The sequence below is a fragment of the Neopelma chrysocephalum genome, unplaced genomic scaffold (genome assembly GCF_003984885.1).
Source record: "Neopelma chrysocephalum unplaced genomic scaffold, ASM398488v2 Primary Assembly neopelma1_24, whole genome shotgun sequence".
Taxonomy (NCBI): domain Eukaryota; kingdom Metazoa; phylum Chordata; class Aves; order Passeriformes; family Pipridae; genus Neopelma; species Neopelma chrysocephalum.
In genome coordinates, this window is record NW_020897693.1 from 47,039,520 (window position 1) to 47,066,931 (window position 27,412).

The 27,412-nt window shown below is 37.8% G+C and overlaps 1 protein-coding gene across 5 annotated transcripts in view; it reads left to right on the forward strand.

The window, feature by feature from the left end:
- Positions 1-27,412, forward strand: part of TRAF3 (TNF receptor associated factor 3) — a 71,199-nt gene that overhangs the window by 28,265 nt on the left and 15,522 nt on the right. For 4 of the 5 annotated variants that reach the window (XM_027674007.1, XM_027674008.1, XM_027674009.1 and 1 more), the window contains 7 exons: positions 8,208-8,464; positions 11,269-11,320; positions 13,576-13,680; positions 14,544-14,711; positions 19,548-19,628; positions 22,319-22,393; positions 24,177-24,269. In XM_027674007.1, the coding sequence (XP_027529808.1) occupies positions 8,223-8,464; positions 11,269-11,320; positions 13,576-13,680; positions 14,544-14,711; positions 19,548-19,628; positions 22,319-22,393; positions 24,177-24,269 (816 nt within the window). In that variant the 5' untranslated portion in view covers positions 8,208-8,222. The remainder of the gene's footprint in view (positions 1-8,207; positions 8,465-11,268; positions 11,321-13,575; positions 13,681-14,543; positions 14,712-19,547; positions 19,629-22,318; positions 22,394-24,176; positions 24,270-27,412) is intronic. The other variant, XM_027674011.1, reaches the window with a different exon arrangement.

Sequence of the window (27,412 nt, forward strand, 5' to 3'; positions counted from 1 at the left end):
TCTACTAAAAGCCTTCTGTAGAAATACAGATCCCAGCTGGGGGTTAACTTCATAGGTGAAATGCAATAGCCTTGTCTGTGGGTGCAGGAGAGAAAAGAGAACCTGAATTGGAATTCAAAATGCAGAAGAATACTCTCAGTGAGCTTGGACAGCATTTCTCTTACATGTTGTCTTGTGACCCAGGCTTTCAAAGCTTAAGAGGTCTTTTGATTTCTAAAAGATGTTTTTGATTTCTTGCACTTCAAATGACTTTATACTATATTTTGGTAGCCCACTGAGATTACAAAGTAATTACTGAGAGCTGTAGATAGCAAGCGTAAGTCAAAATACAAACACTTTGTTTTTCATACTGCCTCAGGCTGAATCTTAAACCTGTTTGTCCAACCAATTTGTCATGATTCAAAGGAATGCTGTTAACTTTCAAAAAAGTAATAGCTGAACATAGTGTCACATAAAAACCATCTTTCCTTAATTGCTCTGACTTTTTCTGCTGTCTTTTTTTATAGATAAAAATTAATCCCTTTTAAAGTTGTGGAGTTTTCTTTCTCCCATCCTGTACAGTATGTGTTAGACTAAATGTTAATTCTATGCAACATAATATTGGATAATTACTAAGAGTGTCAGTCCCTGGGCTCTTGGGCACTCCAAACTATATTAATACTATGTTATTATTTATAAATATTTTTATTCTCATCTCCTAATGTTGATGTAATTACTTTCCCCATCTATCCTCTATTTAGAATTTAGAAATTTGTCACACTGAGCAAGAGGGAGCATATGTTAGAACTGTTTTCATGAAAGCATAGTCCAGCAGACTTGCTAAATTGAGTCCCCTTGTACTGGCATGCTGTTTTGTTTAATCCTATAAGACACTTCACATGAACGTGTACACTCATTATTGAAAGAAATAGAGTCAAGGAAAGTGATAAGTTAAGATAATAAAACAACATGAGACATAGCTTACCATTCCTTTTCATCTCTTGAGTCATCTTGCAAACTAGAGCATGGGAAATACACAGTGTTTGTGATTCAAGTGACACGCACGGTTGTTCCTTTGCCAGAATATCAAGATAGCATCTTTTGATTGTACTTCCGATTTTCTAGGTCAGATAGGAAAAGAAGGAACAGTGTGTACCTTCCAAGCCAAAACCAGTTTTGTATTTAGTTCAATAACTTCTACAGTCTTAGAGCCCTTGGAGATTGTGGTGAAATCTGGTTTAGTTGCTGGAGAACATGGCAGTTCATGTATCAGAACAGACCTTTTTCCTGCCTGAGAATATCACACCATAATTGCTACAGTAACACTTCTCACAGAGTGAAGTGCTGGGAGAGGTTGCTTGGAGAGATTGCAGTATCCTACCCTGTTAGTGTTTGAAAACTCAGCTGTGAACAACCTGACTTGACTTTGAAGCTGGCCTTGCTCTGAACAGGAGGTTCCAACCTTCCAACCTCAGCAGCTGGGATACTGCCCTGATAAGTGGATGTGGAGAGCTTGCAAATGGCAGAAGCTTCTTGTGTGGAGAATACTAAGTGTGTGTCTTCTGTGTGTTTTCAAATGTTTGTCCTATCTGCTTATATCCAAGCACTGGTTTTTTTCATGTTGATCTTCATCTGTTCTATTATGTGAATGATCTCGAGGTCTTAGGAAATCATGGGGCAAAGTTTAAAGTAGTCAAAATACCCAGTTTATTTTAACACAAGGAAAAATAAGTTTTAAATATCAATGCTGCTTTTATTTCTGTAGAGGAATTAGACTTAGTATTTGAATTTATATATATGAAAGAAGGTGAGGAATGGTCTCATATTTTTTACTGTGTAAAGTTTTATTAGTGTTGATGACTAGCAACCCTTCCCTGTCCTTCCCTACCCCCCCTCAGAATATTCTCTTAAAGCATATACTGGAAATACCTAAACCTCTGGTTAGTTGGTCCTATCTATGCTCTACAGAAATAGTGAATAAAACTTCAAGCTTGAAAAATGCTTGGAGATAAAAATAAATAAATCAGCAGTTCCCCTGTACAAACAAGAGGAGTAAAAGTGCCAGGACTTCTGACCTCACACAAAACAAATTTGATGGATGATTGTCTGCTTTCAGACCTGCCACTCCAGTGCTGCCTCTGTATTTTTGTGGAGTGATTCGAGCCATTTGCATGTTATTTATCAGTTGTTCAGTGCCCTTGTCAAAACTCAAGGGTGGGGGTTTTGCCAGAGGGTCAGGCTGAGGTGTGGTGGGTGTTGTGAGAATGGCCCTCTGCAGTTAAGACCTTCATGCTTAAGAGCTCTAGAGTCGAGATTCCCGTGGCAGCCTCCCTACCATGACATGTGTGTACTGAGTAAATTGATAATATGTTGTCACCAATATACTGCTTTCAGCTTGCATTGTTGTTTTAACAAGTAATCAAGGTATGACAGTATATGTTGCATATTATAATTGCGCTCAGAAGCAGAACCAAGTCAGAAGACTTGTCTAAAAGATAGTGAAAGAAAGATGGACGTTCTTTTCAGTAAGTATGTGCTAGGAATTTATTAGAAGCTATAAAATGCTGAAATATAAGACAAAGGGAAAGTTCAGATTGTTTTAATAATTTAATTTTAAGATAAAGATTTCTGTGTGCTAACTTGAAGCAATAATTCTTGGTGATGGAAAGCAAGTGAGCTGGGAAGACTGCAGAGCTGGAAATACCAGTCCAGGTACTTGGTTATCTGGCTCTCTGAGGATATCCTGTAGAGTACAGAAGACAATGCTGTGAAGAGCAGTGAAACTCTTGAAATCTGGTTTCCTACTAATCTGGGCTCAACATTCCTTTTTTTTTTTCTTTTTTTTACTCCTACTCCCCCCCTCCTCACAAAAAAAACCCCAAACCAACCAACCAAAAAAAAAAAAAGAACACAAAAGCAAAACCACCCTAAAACATTCAGCCCACTCCTGCCATTATGATAATTATGATATAGGAGGAGACTAAGACCATGAAGTTTGCTGGGACAGGAGGGGAACAGGTGTTTTTGGCTGGTTTGGATCTAACTGTGTACTGGCTGGCTGACTGATAGACCTCACAGAGGAGGTGCACTTTTATAGCCTCTTGCTCAATGGGATGCTACATTAAGTTTCTCTTTCTGTTCCACACATAGCTGTGCATTTTCATGAAACCTCTCTGTCCAGTTGGTTTCCAAGTGTTTTTGAGAGGTTGAGAGGAGACACAAGCACAGTCACAAGCCCTTATCTCATTAAAAGCTAGACTGAAAAAACACACCCCAGGCTACCAAAAAAAAGACCTAGTTGGGATGAGGTGCTGAAGTTTGTGTCGTTTTACACTTTTTAGATACTAAATTTTTTGAAGAGGAAAGGTTAAATCATCTCATTGGTCTTTTCTGCTGTGATCTTAAGCAACCTGTCCCACTTCAGGTTTCTCTTTCAAAGCTTTATTTAGATATTGTGCATGCAGTGCTGTTCTGTTTGAGGAACTTCTGTTTTCAGTGCAAATTGTAATTTGATCAAAAAGCTCTGCTGTCCTACAGTAATAACGAAATTAAATTGTATCATCCATTATCCTCTTCTAAGCTACTGTAATGAAAACATTTATTTCTAATAGCTTTTTGCCCTTTTTGAATTTTAAAACTTTGGCAGAAGCTTATTGTTGTCAATATGCTGAAACTGTCTTCATGCAGAGCTTGCTAGGTGCCAAATCCTGTGGTACCTGTTGCAATGAAATTTTTTTGGGTGTTTTAGATTATATGAGATGTAATTTTTTTTCTATTTTCTTTAAGATGCAAATGTATTTTCAATTTTGATGGAAACTTGATTGTATTTTTATGTCACAAATTGGTTTTATTCCTAAAGAGCAGATAGTAAATATAGGTGGTAATACAGAATACTCGTGCAGATTTCTAGGATGTTTGCCCTCTCCACAGTGAGAACAACATCCTTGCTTAAACAAGGAAAGAGCAAAATGCCTTTTGTTTGGGAACTCCCGTGCTTTCTAAATCCTGGAATATCTTTGTCAGTAATCTCACTTTTGCTTCCAGTTTCTAACCCTCTGTACTAATGTTAGTATGAGTTAAGCACCAACTAATTGTTCAAACTTTTATTGCAGTATACACAGCCTGAAATATTAACTGAAGTCCAGCCTCAGTTGCTTGAATACCACTTGTATTGAACAAGAGTAGTGACCAAACTGGAGCTTTGTGAGACCTGACAGACTGGAGCAAGCAGTGTTACACATCTGATGGCCAGAACAATCCATTTCTGTTACTCTGCAGAAGGGTACTGGCATACACTGGCTGCAGGAGAGGGGGCTGGAAGAATGTAATCAATAGTAGACAGAACCAGCTTTTGGTGACTGTGCCTCTTTTTATGTGCTTATCTGTCCTGAAGAGTGATTGTCCAAGACTTAACAGTTTAAAAAGACATCTAAAAGTCACATTCTTCCATTGTGATGATTTTTCCCAGGGATAAGAAACTGGAGCATAAGAAATAGCTACTGATTAATTAGGCATTAAGATTTAGCTTGCTGAATAAGAACTGGAGTCCTTGGCTTGATGGCAGCTTGTCATGCCATTAGGAATCAGAGGCCCCCACTAGAACTGGCCTATCTTGAGTGTTCTAGCCCAGCTCCTCTCCCTGCTCCCTAGAAGTTTGTTATCTTCACTGCCGTAAGTGCACAGTGTCTTACTGAGGTGTGACTTCAAAATTGCTTCTTGTTGGCAGTTTAAAACATGATTATCAGGATATAATCTGAGTCCTGCTGTTAAAGGTTCCTGAAAAGGAAAAGAAGCCATTGCAGATGATACCCTGCAGTGTTATGGAAACCATAACAGAAAGCTGTTTGCCAAAGGGTGGCAGCTGAAATGTTTGTACTACCTACGCTTGTGTTTACCACTGATCCCACATACAGGTGTAAGAGCACATAACTCATATGCATAAGGGCATAGCTCTGTGCATACAAATACCTGTGTGCAGTTTGATAGGCATCACTTCTCCCCACCCCCTTGTAAATGCAGGTCTTTCATTGTAATAAGGTTCGGATATTGTTTTAAGCCCAGTTCTCTGTTGTATTTTATGAAAGTACTTAATGAATGGCTTCCTAGTTTTGCTTCATAAGAAAATCCTGACATTGAGGGTATTGTGGAAGATCATTCTTCACCAGGCTGGCTACTCTGCTGCTGCGCTTGTTTAGCTTTTCTGATCTGACAGACTTATTCATAAAATAAATATAAAACCCAAGGCAGACAAATCTGACTGTTAGGCATATTGCATAGTACATTTTATTTGTCAGTGTGCTTTCTGGTGGTTTTCTGTGACAAGATATCCAATAAGTCAATTCCAAAAGCGGAGTCCTGTGGAGCCCTGTGCAGTTTATTTTGGTATGAAATCTCTCTTGACAGCTGACAGTCCAGCCCCGAGCAGTTTCGTATCTCTGTGAAACTCTCACCTGCTGCTCATTTGGCATTCCGTGCTCTTTCTCCGTTGAATATTCTCCTGTCACCTGTGCCTGCCTTATCCAGTTTCCTTGAAGAAATCATGCTTTTGGAAGACTTCACATCTCTAATAATCTTTAGCTTCTCTTTGTTTGGAAGAAACTTAATGGAGAAGCAGACACTCAGTAGTGGTGTGACTTATGAGTTCAGGAACTTTGTGCTCTCTTGACTTGCCAGTTCTCCTGTCAGCATCTCTTTTAGTGCCTCTTTTTCTGTATTTCTTTTGTGGGTCAGAAGCAGGCCATGTCTTGTTTTATTCTGTCATTTTAAGTAGAGTAAAATATGCTGTTCTTACCAGTCAACATGCTTGAAGTTGGCTTTTGACTTCAAGAATTGACAGAATGGTGGAGGCCTTGAATATGATTTAAGAAAGACGCAGTTGCGGGGGGGAAGAGGCATTAGTATCTATCTACAAATTATGAATTGGGGAACCGAAACTTTAACAGATTCCTAAACTGCAAGTGCCAAATGAAGCTTTTCCCGCAGTCGTGCACAAGAAGCAAGTCTGCAGTAAGTCCGCTCTGTTTCACCATCACCAGTCTGGATGCTTATGGAGTTGCACTTTTTTCCCCCCTCCCTTTCTAATCTCCTTTTCTCTTAGAACTTCAGCAGAGGTCCTAAGCTCATGACCGTGTTCTCTCATGTCCAGCCGTGGGTGTTCAGTGGCATCGGTCATGCCTTGGGCAGTCTCTAAAACCAGACTACTGTCAGCTGCTTTCCTTTCTCACTCGTGGTACTTCTCTTAACCTCCACGTCTCTGTGTTGTGTTCTCGGCATCAATTTCATTTCATGTGTGCTGGTTACAATCTTGAGTTGCCTCTTCAATGTCATCATTATTTGTTGGCTTTTTTATGCTTGCTGCTGAAACTAGCTCAGGCTTTGCTTCCTTCCCTGGTCTGAAATAAGCTGAATTTCCTCATTAATGAGAAGTGTGACTTACTTGCAGTTCAGCGCTGACTTTTCAGTTCTTTCAGATATCATTCTGTCAATACATAAGTCTCTGCAGTCTTTGAAGAGCAGACAAGTAACAAAATAACATTCTGAATAAATTCAAATTATGGATCAGAATTTATAGTTGCCTTTCAGTTAACATAGAACCTGTTTTTGAGGGGGTTTGGGGAATTGTTTTGGTGGTTTTGAATAAGACACAATCATTGGATCTATGTGCTGAGTTATGAGGATCCTTGGGCTCTCTCTGTTTGATGGACATACAGAGAGGCTTTCCCCTGGGTTAGGGGGCAGTAAAGTGAGAAATCTTCACTCAACACCTCTACCCTTGCTCAGCTGGTGTCGTAAAAACATGCAGTGGTCTCAGCAATGAGTCACAATGATTTTGTCTTTTGTTTCTGTAAATAACAATCAGCATGAGAAATCAAAGAAACTTCCATGTCTGTTTGGTGTGCATGGAGAATTCTGTACCAGAAGTTGCGTTCTGTACCAATGCAGAAATGATCTACAGGAAAATACATTTTGTTACAAGTGCATTGTTTTGGGCTTAGCAGGGGAAGATAAGAGATCAGAAAAACTGTATACAAAAGGGTTTGTGTATTTGGAATGTGAGACATTTGACTCCCTTTGTGGTATTGGTGGATATACTTTTGTATTTGAGAAGTGAACTGGGACTCATGTCTTCATTCTGCTTCTTAAAGTTGAATTATAACTATAGTAGTTGAGGCAACTGTAGAGCAGTGGAATAGGTTTATATCACAAATATCAGTTAACATGGAGGGAGAATTGAAGTTTGCCTTTCTCTTGTAGAGAGCCAGGCATTTCTCATATGTAAATCGGTGTTGTATCCTCCAACTGCTTTCTCCTCCATATTCTGAGGTTTACTTAAGAGCACTTGCACTTGTTTGATTATAAGATCAGCTAGGAAATTATTGAAAACACATTTTAAAACTTAATTATTCAAGTAAACAGAGGTATTATTCCTCTGTCGCTCCGCTTATGCTTTGCATGCTGACCTAGATGAAACATTGTCCAAGATAGTAGGTACTGTAATTTACTCTTCAGCTGGATTAATTATTTTCTCAGCTACCTGTCAGTTGTACTTAGTCCTGGTGAATTAATCAAATTGCCCTGTTATGTACGCCTTTCTCTGCTGTCAGTTAGACTTTGGTGACCTGTTCTCTTCATGTGAGGATGTGCGATGAAAAGGTGGGAACGTGTCTAATAAGTAAAAGCCTGTTGTATTGTTCTAAAACAGGCTTAAAAGCAGCGTGTCTTACACTTTGCCATTGCATGGGACAGACAGGAAGAGTTGTCAGTGGAGCCTGTATAGGACACTGGTGGCTGTGTGCTTTTGCAGTAGCATTTGAGCAGTATCATGTGTGGTCCTGCACCAGTGTACCTTCTTCACCACACCCCTCGCTGCTTCCTCTCATGATAAAACTTCAATCTTAAGCAATACTTTTCAGAGAGAGAGAAGAAGATATGGAAGAATCCCTTATTTGTTCCTAGAGTGATGCCCATAATTTATGAACACTTGGCTTTCAGGAACAGGTTTTAATTCTTTACCTTCTAGAGCCTTTGAAACACGTGGAGTATTTCACAGATTTGCTATGCTGAATATATTTAGGCAGTTATGTATGTATTATGCTCACATGATGTGTGGACATGTATCTGTTCCTGATGCCTTCTGTTTTTATGTAGTCTCTCAGATACTGTATTTGTTTTATTTAAATGGCAAAAGAGGTCTTCATTTCTCAGTTTTTCTTGCTTTTGATTCACAGAAACTATCTTAGAGCATGGACACCAGTAAGAAGTCAGAACCCCCTCTATCTGTAGAAATGGTACAACAAAGAGCCAATCCTGACCGCAGTCCTTCAGCATCGATTTATGTTCCAGAGCAAGGTGGCTACAAAGAGAAATTCGTAAATGCCGTGGAAGATAAGTATAAATGTGAAAAATGTCGCCTCATCTTATGCAATCCTAAACAGACTGAATGCGGACACAGATTCTGTGAAACCTGCATGAATGCCTTGCTAAGGTATGTTTTTTGTTGTGATGGAACATGTCGATACCCTTAAATGTTGTGAACTACTGAAATTAGTATGAACACCCTTGTGGCTTTAGGAATATGTTAAGCTAACATAGGCTGCTCAAAGCAACCTTCCACTCTTGCTTGCTTGATTATTTGTTATCCGTGTGCTGGTGCAAACATTTGTGCTCTACTCTGGGTTAGGAAAAGACAACTAAGCTTTCCATCAGTATTGTTGAAAGAGTTGTTAAAGTGGTTCAATCCTGCATAGGATGTGTTAGGTAAGAATTTCATTCTCTGTGGAGGCTAAACAGAGTAGCTATTTCACAACACTTCTAACATGTTTAGTTTGGTGTTGAATGCACGTAGTAAATTGTGTCTTTGTGGAGAAGTGAGCTTGCAGAGATTCCTTACTGATGAGACCTAACATGGCTGTGGACCCAGCCTTAGAGTTGAGTGGTGGGACCCCTTGGATAAATGTAACTGCTTGTGGAGCAGTTCCCTGTAACCCTTCCAGCTGTTTGTCCTGGGACTTGTGTGTTTGCAGGAGGGTCAGAAAGACTGGCTTCTCTGTTACTGAGATGCTTGGACCAGAGTGCAAAGTGGGTGAGTGGATGATGTAGAAATGAATGCTGAGAGGTGCAGTCTTTCCCAGTCTAGGTAAAAGTGCAATCATTCAATAAGTATCTAGCTTTTAAGAAGTATTTGTGCATCAGTAGAAGTGTATTTCTTTGCCTCTGAACTTTTGTTGCATTGGTATTAAATGTATTCATCAGTGTGATTTCAAAACTTGGTGTAATGGTTGGAGGTCATTCTGCAAACTTTAATCTCCTGGGATAAATAAGCAGTGAATATTTTCATTTACTACTGGGAAAGCAGAAATATAGAAGAGATTTGCTCAACGGATGTTGCATACTGGACTGCTAACAGAGAGAAGATTTGGCCTTGGGAGTTTTGGTGGTCTCCTGTTTACTTTTTGTGACACTAGATATTGGTTTATATGTCACTTGGAAATAGTGTAATCTGATATCTAATACTTAGATATCTAAGTCAAGACTCCATGCAGCATGGTGAAAGAGTATGAAAGATATTATGATACTCTGTCTCTTGAGAAAGAGTAGTCTCTCTACTGGGCAAATAAAAGGGTCCATAGCTCACCAATCCACTCCTGCAGGTTTTGTGCTACAGCATGTCAAATTTAAAACAACAACAAAAAAACCCCAAACCACCAGCTTTTCTTTTGATATCCAGCGTTGAGTGAGGTGTAGTTTGTGTTTAAGAAATGCAGTTATTTTTTTCTCAATACATATTTTTGGAAGACTCTTACATGGTTAATAACAGTGACTGCAAAAAACCCAAACAACTGCCATGCTTGGATGTGCACAGGTGGACAGAGCAGATCTTTGACAATCTAAGCAGTAACAGTTCTGGCATTGCTATAATCTGGGCAGTTTTCATTCCCTGCTGTGAGACATGCACATGTGTTTATTACAGTGCAGTGAGAATATGTGCGATTTTACTTTCCTGACTTTCCAACCAGTCTGTTATTGAAAAGGACATGTGCTTAAGGCCTTTGAGTTATTTCATGATATTTAAGTGCTTGTTGCAAACAAATCCTTTATTGAAATTAAATTTACGTTTCCTTTTTTTTGGGAAATAAAAAGTGTACCATAAAACTGAAAGCAAAAAAGATTTATGTTTCTGTATTTGGCGCAAAATTTTTTTATTCACTGTTGATAAGCTGCTGTACACACAAACACACTAATTATATGCTAGCAGCTTCTGTTCCAGGGTTGTTTGAGGACGAGGAATTGGGATTTAGTGTGGATAAAGCAGTAAAGATGTCTGCTCAGTATGCAACAGTAGTTTGAAAAAGCAAGTGGGATGCTTGAGTGAATTCAGTAAGAGGAAGGAAAGCATGACATTGTATTAAACACTATATGCCCTCAAGTAGATTAGTTTCCCCCTTTTTTTTTTTTAACTTGAGAAAAGTATTACAGATATTGAAGCTGCAAGGTAGTTAAGATGCTCAGAAATATGATGAGACACAGAACGGTCAGTTCAAGGAGCAGAAGCCAGCGAGATGATTTGAAATAACCGTACTGATTATATAACATAATTGAACTTTTTCAGCCTTTTACATTGATTTGCACTGCTGCTAGCAGCCATAACTTAGTTAGCCTGTCAATGACTTGCTTTATGAAAGAATTCACCTAGCTTTTACCTAGTGCTTTTCGTCTCGGTGCTTTACATGGGAGATCGATCTGACCGTGCTCATTTTACATGGGGAAAAGGAGCTAAAATGGAACATAGCAACCTGGTCTAATGAAAGGTGTTCCTGCCCATGGCAGGGGAGTGAAACTTAGATGATCTTCAAGTTCTTCTCCAACCCAATCCATTCTATGATTGTAGGGGCAACACCTGGCAGGTCAGAACCAGAAACAGCTGTAGGACTGGATAATTGAACAGACAATATTTTGCCTGTTTGCACAGACTGAGAAGTGATGACAATTGTGGATCAGATGCAGGCTGGAAAATAGGGGATGAATTTTGCCACCTTGAAGAAAACCACTGCGCAGTTGGCTGGAGACATTGTGGTGGTCTTACTTCTTTGGGAATGCCAGATACTGCCCACTGAAAACTCAAGCATTCAAATTTATTGAAATAACATCATGTTTTCTCATTATAATGAACTATGTCCACTTTCAATGATTTTAAAATATATTGAATAATCATAACCAAGTGCCTCATAAATGGAAATTTTTGTACTAAAATTCAGACGAGCTAAAATAGTTTTTCTGTTTTCTTTTCAGTTCTTCTAGTCCAAAATGTACAGCGTGTCAAGAAAGCATAGCAAAAGATAAGGTATTGTTAAAACTGTTTCTTATTCAAGAGTGTTGAATTGTGTGGCGTACATAAGATGTGTTATTGGTTTGTGGTGATTATTTCATAGGCCTAATAAGCTGCCTGAGGAAGACAGCTTTGTTATAAAACCTAAACCATGTATTTTATATTTTTTATGTGTTTTCATATATTCCTGTTAACCACATGGTAGAAATCAACATGTCAGCCTCATTCCAAAAGGTCCAGACAGGTGTCACGTCTTGTATTCATAGTTGGGAGCTGCAGCAACACATTGCAGTTGTCTTCCCATCAACCAGGAGGATGATAAGAAATATTCCATCTCCTGTAGATGCAGAGATGTGACAGGTCTAGATGAACACTGCTCCTGATTTGGCTCCAGATCAGTGTCTACTCTTTGAACTCATCTCTTTTACAATGTGGTGTTCAGTGAACCACACTGGAATTAGGACAGTGTAGAGTTACAGTAGGGGTAACAGAATCGGATTCTTTTTGTATGAATAAGTTATTTCAGTGATATTCTCTTCTCTGTTTTTCACAGCAAAACTTTTTGTTGCCTTTGAAAGGTTAAGGGTAGAGAAAATTTTTCTTGGCTTAGTCAATGGGTTATGCGGTTTTACAATATTGCTGAAGTGCTTGGTAAATTCTTTGTGTTGGTAGCCTTTCTTGCCTAAATGAATACTTGTATTAGTAACCATTTTCAAGAAAAGGTTAGTGGGTACATTAATCTCTCCTTGTCTTAACTCAGAATAGTTCTCTAAATAGTACTCAGCGTAATTTGGTTTTGACACGGATGGACTCTCCAGGAGCTCAGACCAATAATCATCATGCCTACTTTATTTGTTCTTTTAAGTCTTGACTTTCTAGCTCTCAATATACATAAATATGTACATTTTTTATGAAACTTCAAATATCTCTAAAACAGCAGGAGGACAAGGCCAGTGTATACTAAATACCTGTTAGACTAACTGTGCAAGTCATTGTTTTTCGAACTGGAAAATTTTCCCATAGAATGCTGAAGTCCAAAATCACTGAAAAACTTTGAAAGTTGTCTTAACTTCAGTCAGCAAAACTGTGCATACTAACCCTGTGAATTACTTTGGAAAAGATATTGCAGTATAGGCAATTGATTACTTAAATGAGATTTGTTGATTCATTAAGCTTCCTATACACATCTGAAAAGTAAATAGAAATCAGTGACCTGTGTCAGATGAGATCGGATGAGAATGATTGCAATGTTTCCTCCTTCTCTGATACTGGGGATAGATTCATAGTCACTGTGGACAGATCTGATCATAATTCTTGGTTAAATGTTAGCATGCAGAACTTTTCTATAATTACAGTGGCGCTGCAGTGTACACAGTATCACAGAACTCCATTTGTCAGAGCAGTCGTAGATTGGGCTTGATTCTTAATGGTGTTTTTTAATAGCCATAAAAGCAGTTGAAAAATAACTGGAAGTTTTTATTTTTTTGTTTTTGGACTTTAAAATAGTAGTAGTGGTCTTCAGTCCTTCTCTCTCTCTAGTTCCTGCCTTTAGCAATGGGGCTTCTTGAGAGTGCAGTTATTGTGTCTTTTATGAGGTGTCACCCATAAAAGGTGTAAAATCCAAACCCCAAGATCTCTATTTGTAACTTTGTTTAATTGTAGGCAAAAGATGCTGAAAGTGCTTAGAAACATGAAAATTGAGAGATAGTTAAAGCCTGCTTAGCTGTGAAATAATAAACCTCCTCCAGTCCAAGACCTTAGAAAATATCTGTAATTATGTGTTACTAATGAAGTGTAAGCAAGTGTTCCAGCTAAACACTCTAGTCATTTTGGAACCACCTTCCCTGAAATCCTTGCCCTCTGAACCACTGCGCTTTGAGTCTCTTTTGTCTTATGGAATTGTGCCCAATACAGCAGTTTCCCAAACAATGTAGAGAGTTCTAGCTTATGCAGGCCTGTTATTGGCGAGCAAATAGCAACAAATTTAGTCCTTTCTTGTACCTTTCCCTTTATTGCATTTACAGTAAAACTGAAACAGTGGTAGAGTACCTGTAAAAAATATTCTGTTTCACTGGGCTGCTTCATAGTGGGGGAACCTCACCGCTGTGCACATTCAAGAGAAATTGAATGGCAGGATTTTATTTCTGGCACATAAAGTTGGAATTAAATGACACTGCTGTAGCCAAATTGCACGGCCTCTACTTTTTTTGAATTTGTGTATTCTTGAGTGGTTCTCAGTTTCTACAATAAAGTGATTTTTGATTTTTCAGGTATTTAAGGATAATTGTTGCAGGAGAGAACTACTTGCCCTTCAGATATACTGCAGAAATGAAAACAAGGGCTGTAAGGAACAACTATCTTTGGGTCAATTACTGGTAAGTTAATCTAAAAATCGTAAGCTTCCTTTTGAGTTAAAGAATAAGGGGAAAAACCTTGCAAATTAAAACCCCAGTCAATTTGTTGACTTGCTCATGCTAGTGGTTAATTTAATTTATAAATGTCGTGATAGAGTTAAACTGCTTTGAAACTTTGGTTTTTTGATGAGGTGTAAGGAATTGTAAAAAATCATGTGATTGCATGACATTGAGGCTTGGAAATGTAAACGAGAACTAGAGGGAGAACTAAAATTGTGAAGGATCTTAATGTGTACTTTACAAATGTGAGAAATATGATTTCTGTTTTGGTGTGGTTTTATTTTTATTTACCAGTCTTAATCCTCTCATGGAAGTGGTGGTTCATGTGTGAAATTAAACCTTTGGCTTCTCCAGACTTGTGCAAAGTAACTGGTGGCTTTTTTCTGTGAAGGCATGACATAGCAGTAATCCGGTAATTTAACAGGTGTAAGGTAGGGCTACACACCAGTTTGCAGGGAGATGGGTAGGTTTTTCCTTTGAATGAGCAAGCTCAGGTACCTAAACCACTTAAAGCAGTATCTGTGTTTATGTGGAATAATATACCTTGAAAAAGAAAGCTTACCTTTTGTTTAAATAGCCTGTGTGGAGTTTTGGACTGTGTTAGAATGCTTTTAGTGTAGAAGTAGCTCATGTACCTCTCAAATAGAGTGAAATCTGCTGTCTAAGTAAAGGGACTATACAGTCAGAAATGTGTTCCTGTGTAGATTTGTTAGTGTTTGCACGAAATAACTTCACTTACTTTAATTGTTTAATGTTGGATATCTTCAAAGGATAGACATGTGCAAAACTTAGTTGGATTGACTTTTTTTTTTTTTACCTTTCAGATGCATTTGAGAACTGATTGTCAGTTTGAAGAACTCCCGTGTCCTCGTGCTGATTGCAAAGAAAAAATACTGAGAAAAGACTTGCCGGACCATGTAGAGAAGACCTGTAAATATCGGGAGACAACCTGTAAATACTGTAAAAGCCAAGTCCCAATGATTATGTTGCAGGTGCAGTATTTTCTTGTGTATATAGATCAAGATTCCCTACATTAATGTGGAATAATAACTCTTCTTGCCCCTCTCTGTAGCTGCCAAAACAACTTTGGCCTCTCAGCCAGGATTAATAAGTTAAAAGAGAAAATAGACTGACTTTCAAAATACATTTTTTTTTCCTGTGGGGAAAAAACCTGCATTGACTAGGAAGCACTTCCTTAATTCTGATGTTCAGATACTGCATTTTAAAAAAATCATATCCTCTGCCTAATATTGATACTGAAGTCAATTTTGCTATGCATTTTAGTTTTTTTAAAATTAGATAAAAAATGCAACTACCATGATAACAGGTAGTTAGATGCAGTAGTAGATGCAGGAAAAGCATAAGCATTGCAACTGACAGGAGAAATAGCATTTTTCTGCCTAATCCTTCTTGAGTACTGTGTGATCTGTTATGAGAGGAAGGGAAGAAACAATGTAAAAACAAATTGTGTCTTGGCATAACCAGTAGCGGTACATGACAGGCCTAGGATGAGTTGCTGCTGTTCTTGACATCAGAGTAGGTTGTCTGATAAGCAGCATATTGTGAGAATTATAGAGCAGAGGCTGTGAAAGTCATGCTTACTTTACACATAGAATTGTAACTAGACTGTTTGTGGCATTTCACATTGAAAGGTATTATGCTGAATCTATCCTGCTATAATTTTAACACTTCTTAAAAATTCTATCTCCATTGTTTCCATAGTTTGATGGTATTGGATCTCAGACCTTCTTAGTATAGTAAGAGTGATGAAAATTTCATTTTTGTTCTTGTGTATTGTTTGTTAGACGAAGTCTCACAATGATGAGAAGTGTTCTTTGCTCAGAGATGTTGTTACAAAAAGGCATAGGTAGAATCTCTCCAAGTTCTGATTTAGATTTGGCTTTCAGTTATTTGAGTGCATCCTTGCAGGGGCTGGTACTTTAATAATTGAGCACAACCTAGATTAAGGTGGCTGAGATGTGAAAATACACAGAAAAAATTAAACTTGCACTGTGTTTATTCTGGCACATTCTGATATGGAGGTGAAAGTTTATTTAGTTAGATCATGTTGTTCTTCCAGAATTATCATTAGGGTTGGGAATTGATGTGAGGCAAAGAGTGATATTAAAAAATGTGTAGTGTTGTAACAGACAAAATCAGTGAGTATTAAATATGTCTACAAACTGGTTTTCCATATCTTAGAAACATGCTCACAGGTTCCTTGTAGGCAGTTCTTTTTATAAGAGTAATGTAATTAAATTTTTGAGAGTCTGAAATCCTTATACTTTGAGGAGCATAGAACTTTGTTTTAGTTTAAGAGCTTTCCCTTTTATCAGATGTTGATGGATGTAACACTTATGAAATCTTTGAACTAGTGGTAGCTTTCAAGATACTGAGAGGTTGAGGCAAGTTTTAGGCTGTAAGATTTTTAATTCACAGAGAAACAGACATTCATATTGTAAACAAGAGTGGCATATTACTCTGAAGTACAGAAAAGAGTGTTTGTAAATAAAGTAATTGTTCTCCAGAATCTTAAGTGAAATTCTGAGCTGCTTTAAGAGCTTATAGGACTGGTTGATGCAGAAAGCCAAAGTGGTTTGCTAACAATGTAGTTTGATGTTGAGATGTCACTGTTTGTTGTATTTAATTTGGTACCACCATTTACCTACCCTTAAAATTTCTAAACAAATATACATTTGTAAATCAGAACATTTCCAAGCAGTGTTACATGTTCTTATTGGCCTATATGGTGCAGTGCATAAAAGGAGGACAGTTTTGCTTCTATGCTGCTTTAAGGGTGCAGAAAGCTCTGCAATTAGATGATTAGCAATTGGCTGCTATTTTTGATTTTTGTTTTGTCTAGATTTTTAAAAGTTCAGTGGTTATAGAAATGCAGATGGGTTTATTTGCTGGGGCCTGATAAAATGTCACCTTGTTGTATTTTAGTAATAAGAATCAGAAGCTTAATGAAACTGTCCATTTGAATCTTAAAATCACACAATGACTTGGGCTGGGAGGGACCATAAAGATCATGTAGTTCCAGCCCCTGTGCCATGGGCAGGGACACTTTACATTAGACCAGGTTGCTCAAAGCCCCATCCAGTGTGGCCTTAGACACTTTTAGGGATTGAGCATTCACAACTTCTGTGGAAAACCTGTTCCATTGCCTCACTGCCGTCCCAGTCTAGACCTTCTTCCTAATATCGAATTTACACCTGCCCTCTTTCTGCTTAAAGCCCTTCCCCCATGTTCTATCAGTACCTGCCCTTGTAAAAAGTCCCTCTCTGGCTTTCTGTAGGCCCCTTTAGGTACTGGAAGGCTTCTTTTGACTTCTTATTTGAGTTTCATCACCTAGTTGACAAAACTGGATTTTTAGAGATGTACTTGAGTTCATCTCTAGCTTCTGTAGCCTAAAATTTTCTCTACTGTAATAATGACTGAAGCTGGCCTCGGTGACTTGAACTGAAAATGGAGATAGAGGGAGCAGACTGAGAAGAAAGGTATGCAAATGGAAACAAAATAATTTTACTGGAGAACATGTGGTCCGTGGCTTCATAGAATCCCATGACCCATGGGGTAGGAAATCCCCATTGTTGGAGGCAGACTCCAGCAAGTTAACAATGTTACTAGAACTTTCTTAGATTGCATTTGTCTTGCCTGCACGGTCACTCGGTTGAGTTAGCTTCTTAATGTCTTTTGTTTAAACCATCTAAAAAGTTGTGGGTTTTTTTGTCACAAACCTGCCTTTTCCATCCTACAACTCCTGACAGATGAATTGGCACATTGTTAAAATGGAAATCAGTAGCCTGAAAGGTGCCTGGATTACTATATTTTTCTGTGTATGATCCACAAAACTACTTGGAAGTTCTTCTCCTATAAAATTGATACTTAAGCAGTAATAGTATGATACGGATGTGGAAGGACAGCACTGCTTAGTGCCTTGGCTCCTCGCTGCCAGCCTGGCCACACAATAGCTGTGCCAGGCAGACCCTGCCAAGGCAATGTGGACTCAGCTCAGTGGCCTGAAATACAACCTTGCCTACTGGGACAGCCACTGGGGAAGACACAAGACATTGTCATCTTGCTCCCTTGTCACTGTGCTGGAGCCAGACATGTTTCTAATGTCGCACTGGCTTTTCTGGGGAGCTGTGTTAATATCCTGCCTTCCCCTCGTTTGTGCTGGGTGCCCTGCATGTGGCTTCAGCTGTGGTTTGTACTTGATTTGGCATTTGGTTTTATGTGCTTGACTGGGTAAATTTAGCTGGTCAGTAAGGAAGAGGATTCTGCCACTGGACTGGGATTACTCTGGTATATCCTGAAATCATTGGAAAGGCTTCCCTTAGTTTCAGTGGGACGAAACTGGGATGTGGGGTGAGGAGAACTGGAGAGAATGCTGAGAAGTAACATGAACCAAGAGTCAGTGTCATAGCTTTTGTCAGTTAGTTTGGGTAGATTAAAGAAGAGAGTTAGGGAACTAATGTTAGAAGGGAGTATTACTTTTCTGGTTTTGTAGTTGATAAATCATTAAAGAAGCTTGCAGGCACTAGACTCTTAGAGCCATGTGGTTCTGTCTGATGTCTCCCTTCAGCACAGTTATGGATGTGTTCAGAATGAGGGGGCCCAGGTCCAGCTCTTGACCCTGAGCAGGAGTGGTCCTTTGGGCCTCTGCTCATCAGAAGAGTACCACTGTCACCCTGACAGAGGGTGTTCTGAGGAGAGGCACTGGCATCGCTCCTGGCTGGGTATCCTAGTGGGGAGGGAATGAAGGTAGCTCCTCACCCCTGTGCTTTGGGAGGCTGTCCTGGCTCTCTGGCTATGGAACAGCTGAGGGTTCCTTGCTCTCTGTCGCTGTGACTGTCTGCATGTGCTACACAGAATGAGTGAGTGCATGCGGATGGGGAGGATGGCAGGACAGACTTGTGTCAGAACAGCACGCCTGATGGTGTGTTTTAAAAGCAAGGAGGTAGTATTTTCAAATACTGGCAGACTTATGCCAGAGTTCTGAACCAAGGTCTTTCACATCTTGGAGCTTAGATCTCCTTTATATCTTGGTTTTGTTTCAAAAAAATAGACATCGTTACTGGGCAAAAAGGGCATGCAATTTGTTCTTCCTTTTCTAACAGGCTTATAAATCTAGACCTTTGTTTCCTTTGCTGTTCTTAGGTACCAGAAATGAAACATTGTGTTTCAAGTTGAATGGGATGTGTCACTTGACGAGAAACGAATTTTTCATTTTGTTGAGAAAACTGAGAGGAAATGTAAATTATTATCTTGGGCCTGACTTTCTTCCCTCCCTATGGTGATAGGGTTTGACAGCCATGCTGAAGTATCTGTCATCATCTGGGTTCAGATTAAAATGCCTGCCCAGAATCATTATAAAGTTTCAGAATCTCTTTGAACTTTGGGTATATGTACATTTCTGAAGTTCCATGCACTGTATACTCTTACTAAAAGGGGAAAATTTGTAGTGGTTCTGCTTGCTCTTAAAGATGCCCATTTTTGTGAGTAGTTCTTGGGGAAGAAAACTTGACTCTTATTACTGTTTCATTGTGCAAAATAAAACCAATAAAATTGTAAGCTAATAGATTTGCTTTGCATGGTAAAACACAAGGAAACCTTTGTTTTCATTTCAGAATGTCAACACCTCTATCAAAAGTATAAACTTATGTTTGAGCAATTGCAGTTCTGTCTAGCCCAGTTGGGATAAACATTCAAAAAAATATTGTGGGACTTTTTAATTATTGTAGAATGCTTTTCTTTGCGACTAAGTCCTCTCTTAATTAAACAGTAAAAGCTGATGTGTGGTTTGTTTCCTTTTTCCTTTGTAGAAACATGAAGATACAGACTGCCCGTGTGTCATGGTTTCATGTCCTCATAAATGTAGTGTTAAAACACTCATGAGGAGCGAGGTAAGAAGTCATACCCAATGTCGTGCTGAAAAATTAAATAATTTTTGTAGTAAGATCTCGCAAGAATTTTGCCAGAAGCCATTTCCTTATTAAAATGTGAGATCTAAAGAAAAGCTTTTTCTACCACACAGTTAAGTGTGATAACGCTCAAATATTTTTAATGATTTCTTGAAAAACTATTTAAAAATAAACAGTTTCTTAGTTTTGAGTCATTATTACACTTGGCTTGCCCAAGATTAGCGCATGTCTTTCCTGCTTTCATTTTTACTAGCTCTCCCCCTGCCCTTCCCTCATTTTAGCACTATAGAGCAGCATCTTGGGGTAGTTAGCTTATATTAAAATAAAGATAGAGAACTAAAATTCAGTGCACATTGACAAGAGTTAGTAAAGACTAGAAAAATCATAGAAGTGTGTAATTTCGTTGAAAAACTTAAATTTTGTTTAAATCTGTTAAATCTGGGGGAAAAAAAGTAACTGATACTTAAAGAAACAGTATAAGACAAACGTTAATATGAGTTCAATACTCCAACAGCAGATGCAAGAATGCATAAAAATTTCTCTTAATGTATAGAACCTTGCAATAATATGTAGACCAGATTAAAACCTGGCTTGTTTGAAGAGATCCGTGTTTTTGTACGTGAAAAGATAGAAGTAGCATTTGTCGAAATTGATGTACTTAATTTTTTTCCTAAAAATAGAACGAACTTACCAAAGATAGGGAAGAGCTTATTGAAGTCTTCATCACTCTGTAAGGCGCACTTAAGGAAAATAAAGTTTCTGATCTAAGGATGAGCTTTTCTCTTTTCTCTACTACTTACTTCCTGAGTTAGATTCATACCATTTTTCACTTGCACTTGTAAATTATTAATTGTGGCATAGTGCAGAAGGCACATAAGGCTCCTGCCAAAGTCAAATGCAGTCTTCTCTTCCAAGATAATGAAATACAAAATATATGATAGATCCTGTATTTATTAAGAGAAATGGAGCTTCTAAGAAAAGAGAAAATATGCATACTGACCAGTCCTCCCAGTGCTTACTTCCAAGTTTAGATCCTGGTTCTGGAGCACTTTAGCATATTCTTAAACCTTGACTTCTGCAGTTACTTTGAGGAGAGGTGTATCTGAGTGCTTGTAAGAACCTACCCCTTAAAGCCTGGGTTGTTACACACACAGTTAGAATGGGGTTCTGAGACTGTAGGTAGAAACAGAACTTTAAACAGCTATTTGCCCTGCATCATCTGTTGCTGTATGTTGCTTAATTTTTTTCTGATACTGTGAAAATGTATATATTACTTAACTGCATGGTTAGGGACAATGAATCTAATGCAGAAAATGGGAAAATGCCTGCCTAACAGTTTGAGAAAATTCTGTAGTGTACAAGCAAATATCTTACTGTAGAATAAAAGACAATTTTCATGTTTAATTCATAACTCTGTGGCAGACTTATAGTTTTGAGGAGTTGGAAAGTGTGGCATTCTTGCAAAACCTGTTAGACCACACGTTTCTTTCTTTTTGTTCTCTCTTTTTTTTTTAAACTACATGTCTTTTGAAACTATAGTGTGAATTTCTATGGATAGTGTTTAGAGGATAACAGGTGCATATCAGAGATGAGTGACCGATGGCATCTCAGTATCAGATTTTAAAGACTGTCCTGTCTGTTCCAGAGCTACATGTTCAAAGCAGTGTTGATTCACCACTTCTTTCCAGGGAGGTGGATGAGCTGAGTCACGTGGGGCTTAAGGTGTGGGAATTTCAAATGAGACTTTGAAACCCAAAACAGTGATGCCAGCTGAGGAGCAAGGCTCTAGCTCCTGTCTGCTTTGTGGGAAATACGAACTGCAGACCCTATTTTTGAAGAGAGTGTCTGTTGCACTGTCCTTTCCAAAAATGTCTCTCTGCTCCAACTTTTAGGCAGTTTGCATCCAGCTGCTGCCCTCTGTGCTGCAATGGCTGCTGTCTGTATATATGTATATGCTTCTGTGAATTGGTTTATTTTTAAATGAAAAGTGGTCTGTGCTCATAATAACCCAAGATATTGGACTAAATCTCAATCTGTGAAAAATGCAGGCATTTTACTAATTAGTTTTAATCCTGTGTACTGCATTTTTTAAAAGTTATTTAACTGTACCTATTCTAAAACTCTTTGTCTGTTTCATGCAGTACTTGTTTAGTCTTTTTTTCGTGTAATTTAACTGTTAAATTTAGGCACCGAGAATTGCATGTTATGTTTTGAAAAGTTGGTTCCTCATGAAATTAGGATTAGAAAAAAAAATGTACTTTACTACAGTGAAACTGATCTTAAGACTTGCTCAGAGCACCAGTAAAAAAAACCTCACTTGTTGAGAAAAGATTAGTCATTCACTAAAGTCAAATGAAATCAAATAATTGTAGTGTGTTCTTTTTGTTTGGTTTTTTTTTCCAAATGGGTTGCCTATTGAAATAGTCTTTAGCAGAAGTTTCACTGTATTTTAAATGTATCACACTGTATACTGTATTGGCATGTGCGTGTGGTTTACATATGTGTATAGAGAGAATTTGCATTTGAGATCAGACTGGAGAAAATATACACATGTGTATTGTATGTTCTGCAAACGGCACACAATACAAACCTGATAACCTCTGCCCTTTATGTTTTGAGCATTATCATGCAAAAGTCTTTTTGCCAAAACTCACATTTTTTTCCTATTGCAGTTGAATGCACATTTGTCAGAATGTATTAATGCCCCAAGTACCTGTAGTTTTAAGCGTTATGGCTGCACTTTTCAGGTCAGTATATAACAATTATACTTCCCAATTGATGAAAGTCTGCAAATAGAACCTAATTATTTGACATGCAAGTTCTGGACTTCTGTAGTTTTGGTTAAGAAAAAGTCATCCAGTTGCACCAAGTGATTATACAGCAAATGTTTGGTTTTGCATTTTAAAAATAAACAACATGAAAAGCCCACATATTCCTGCAGTGGTTTTTGGAGTTCAGTTATTAGGTATATCTTGTTGAAATAGGAAGATGATGCATTTGAAGAACTTGTTAACTTAGGATAAGAGGAAACTCTCTTTAGTTCTTCAGAAGATAGACTAATAATTTCAGTTGTTTCTATGAAAGCATTTTCTTGAGATAAGTATGTTTATATTTTCTCTCATTTGTGTGTCTTAATATTTTTATTAAGGTTAAACATAGGTTAGCACACTTAAAACATGTATTTTTATGTGCATTAATATGTCTGTGTGCACACAGGTGTATAATCAAAGCATGAAATTTATTTTTTAAAAAAAGTCTTAGATTTTAATCCTGGCAATCCCTGCAATATTAAAAAAAAAAAAAAAAAGCCAAACCTCAGAGTTTAGTTCCAGTATTATTATTCCAGTCTGTTCCAATATTCTCCTTCCCTTACCATGTATCTTGGGGAATTTCAATGCTTATATAACAAAGAGATTAGACAGGACATTTCAGAAACCGCTGACAGGAAAAAATGGAGTTTATCTGATAGTGTGATTAATTTCTTAGCCCACGAGAATTTAAAGAGACAAGAACTGTAAGGAGCAACACTTCTCAATAGACTACTTCCTGCAGGTATTTCCAGGTTCTTAAACAATGAGCATTCATCTTTTTAAGTGTTAACAGTAATGCTCTTAGTGGTAGAGCCTAACCCTGCCCACTGTTATGTCGTATGTATTGCCATTCATTTTATGTATGTATATGTGTGCATATATGTACATATATCCACATATATATTTTCTAGTATTTTATATAGAGTACATACCTTGAGGATCATAGAAACCCTTTCTGCAGCATATCTACCATCAAAGCTAATATACTCTGCATTGCAAAGCACTTACTGAAGTAGGTGTAATGCAGCACGATACAAATGAAGCAATATGGTCTGCATCTTATGTACTCTGTATATAATCTATGTGTGTTCTGTAAACTTTTTATATAGTGGTTATTTGTAACAGCATTTATAAGGTTGTGCAGAGGCAGCATATCTGAATATCTTAGAACAATCTTGGTAACATCTTGAGATGACAAACTAGGCATTGTAATAACTCTCAACATAGCTTATAAAGCTGGGAGTTTCCAGTGATGATAAATTTATCTTAAATATTTGTCTTCAATACTCATCTGAGGGGAAAATGTAGTGCTTATGAAGCTGTTCATGAAACAGAACAGAAGTTTTAAATTACAGTTAATGGAATTGGACGTTTTAGATTTTATATGACTCAGGGGTTTTATTGTGCTTTATTTAGTTCAAAGCTACACAGAAGACTCTAAAATACAATTCATTTTGTAACTCTCATTCATCTTTATTGTCTCTGAGTTATCAAGCACACTGGATGGAAATACATGGCAGTTGTATAAAACACTTGCTATATGAAATGTATTCCTGACTTTTGTAAGTTCCCAAATAGATTTCCCTTCTCTCTACAGTTCTGCAACATGCACTAGTGAACCAAAGTATGTAGTGTTGGTTCGATGTCTTGATATACTCTTTCTTTGTAGGTTTAAAAGAACTGGAATTGGCTAAAATGTATAAATTCTTTGTTGTCACAGGGAACAAACCAACAAATTAAAGCACATGAAGCCAGCTCAGCAGTGCAGCATGTTAACTTATTGAAAGAGTGGAGCAATGCTCTAGAAAATAAGGTATATCTTCTACTCACTTCTAATTTTCATTGACTTCTTTGAATCATATAAAAGCACTGGAAGAAGGGCTCTTTTTCTGTTTCGCAGCTGTTCAGCAGTACAGCTAAAGCACTAGTAGGCTCCCAAAGCTATCAAACCATTTGGCATCTGGTACCTTTTATTATATAATAAAATGCTGTGAGAAACTTGGCTTCGCAACTCCATGTACAATTTTCCTCATTGGTAACTTAATTAAAACTCTTTTCATCACATTGATAAACAGTCCAGTATTAAATTTCCTCTCCGTGCTGCTTTCTTACAAAATGGAGGGTCCAGAAAGCTATGGCAGTACTATGAGCTGTATTTTTGCTACCTCAGCATCCTTCCAGAAATAACATTATTAGAAGTATGTAATAAACTGGTTATTTCATTTATTTTTGTTCTTGCTCTCCAAACTTAATGACCTGCAAAGGTTAATTAAACACATTGTATCTCATGGGCATGATGATGTCTGCTTTAGTGCTAGACCAGAATGAAGTTCATGTTGCAGTGCTTCCTTGGGACTCCTGGTTTTAAATTGTTTGGGATTTGGGAGATGCTGGGAGTCATATCAGTCAGTCTCAGCTACGATCTTGTGAATAATTTGGATGACTTCACCACCTGTTCTGCAAATAAAATTCAAGGCTTTGACTTAAAAATACAAAAGTTCAGAACAGATCACAGGTTTCTTAAATCTTTTCGAAAAAATTTGACATAGACATTAAAATAATGTTTCTGTATTTTTAGGGGGGAAAAAAGATCCCAGAATTACCAAACCATTTTACTAATGCAGGCAGAAGAGTCAGGAGCCCCTTCAGACTTTTCTGGAATGAGTTGAATAGGTAGCAATTCCAGTGTAAGCTCAGTGGCAGTTAGGATATGTGTGGCTTGAGAATTTCTGTCATCTCACAGCAGACCACAAGCTGGAGTTCAGCAAACTCTTGTCTAGAAAGCTTATTGCCTTCTCTGGCTACAGTGATCTCTCTGTGTGGGTCTCCAGCAAGGTCCTGCCACCACAGGAAGTGTAGTTTTAAAGCAGGAGTTAACTAGAACAACATAATACGGTTTTTTGTCCCCAGCATGTTTGTCCCTGAACTGCTTGTTTTTCAACTTGAAGGAAATTGAACTCTTAAGGAAACCACTGAACCTGGGAGAGGTCTAATGTAGGGTTTTTTCAGATAGAATTTTCCTATGTGTGTAGGTAGGTCTTTGTTTGACGATCCATAATATTAAGTTTGCTTTTGCATGTGAAACTTTGTTAATGTAGGAACTGTACATTTTTCAGTTTTAACAGATACAGATTCATATCCTTAGTTCGTTTTTCATTAGTCTGATTAAAATTATACAATTTATTTTACATCATAGGAAAAAACCCATGTTCCCTGTGACTTCCAGAATAGATCATGTTCTGTCTTTTGTTAGTGTCCTGAGAGGTGCTTTGTCATTCAAAAAATGCCCAGCAGTTCTATGTTTGTCTCTTACAGAGCAAAGAGAATATACACTTTAATACTCTTTTATGTTTGATATTTTTTTTTTAATTTTCATTTAGGACATAACTGCTTACCATTGTATGTCCATTTTTTTTTTCACTTCCTGCTTTGTAGACTTCTTCCTATTCATATTAAAGAGTTGAATCACTGGAAATCCCAAGACAGTGCCAAGTTACCAGAATAGCTAACCACATGTCATATGTCAGTGACTTTATTGTGGGGTAGGGTAACAAAATGATTTGTAACTGCATTGCTGTGCTCTTCTTTGAGGAAAAAATTAATCAATGCACTGAAGAACAACAGTGCAAAGTTAACTTAGCTGATCAGTACCTCAGAAATCTTAGCCCTGCTGAAGTCAGTGGAAGTCTTGTTGGGTTCTCTAGGATCAAGATTTCATTTGGGGTATTCTGTGATATGTGTGGAGGGGAAAGGAGAAGTTGCCTTCTCCCAGTCACCATGTTCTTTAACAGTTCATGTGGAGTATGCAAAGTCTTCAGAGCTGCAAAGCTTGCGCTAAGCCAGGAGTTTGGTATTGAATGGTGCTGTTGGCAAAGAGTAGTAAGAGAAGGTCAGATGTTAACTCTTGAATCAAAACCTTGTGGGGCAAATTAAAATTTGGTGCTTTGTTCACTCTGTGATGGGGTAGGCTTGCAGACTGAACTGCCACAGTCTTGGGGAAATAATCAGTTGAACATAATTTTGTGGCTTCATCACATTCTTAATGAAAACTGGTATAAACTGTTTTTTCTTTTTTAATATGAGGCTTAAATATGGGACCTGCTTTAATATAGTTCCTTGTGGCATAAGATTTCTTCCATTCTCCTTTAGTAAGCAGTGATAAGCAACAGCTTAGTTTGAAAAATGACTGAATTGTTATCTTTATCCTAGGAATATTTCAAATATGACAAGGAAGTAAAGGATGTAGTTTGTAAATAGATGCTGTGTTTCCTTTACCCTTTTTTAACTGAAGTTCCACAGACTTATGCCAAAGTTCTAGTTAGGAAACTATTTAGAGTTAAATATTTTTTTTATTCACAAATTACCACCAAACTACAATTGCTGACTTAGCAATGACAGTTCTGTATGATTAAGCACTGCAGGACATAATTCTGCTTTTCTGTGTTCTGTAAAACTGTGTGGAAAATCTCAGTACAAGACAGGTCCACATTTTATAACTTGTATAAAAATGGAAATGTAATGCTTGGTGACCCAGAGCATAACCGCCTTGTGATTGGGAGGCCTGGGGAGGAAAGAGTGAGAAAAGGGGGATGTAAAGATCACAGTTAACTAAAGAACTCTGATTCATTAGGGAAATGGAGGATGCAAAAAAATGAAGTGTCTGCCCAGCACATCTGAAATACCTGGGAGGCAGAGGTACTAGCTTAAAATTAAACTTGTTCTTGAAAATCTTCTCTAGTACCTAGGCATGCATTCCTTCAACCTCAGTATTGCTTCTCTTTCTGCACAGCAAAATTAGCCTTGTCTCATTTCTGTTGAGTTTCTTCTGACAGCTTTTCCATATATAAAATGCAGAACCAATGTGTGTATGTGCACACATACTGTACTATACTGGAAAGTAGATACCCACACATATGTTATGGTATCTCTGTATTTTTGGGCCCTTGTCTGATGAAC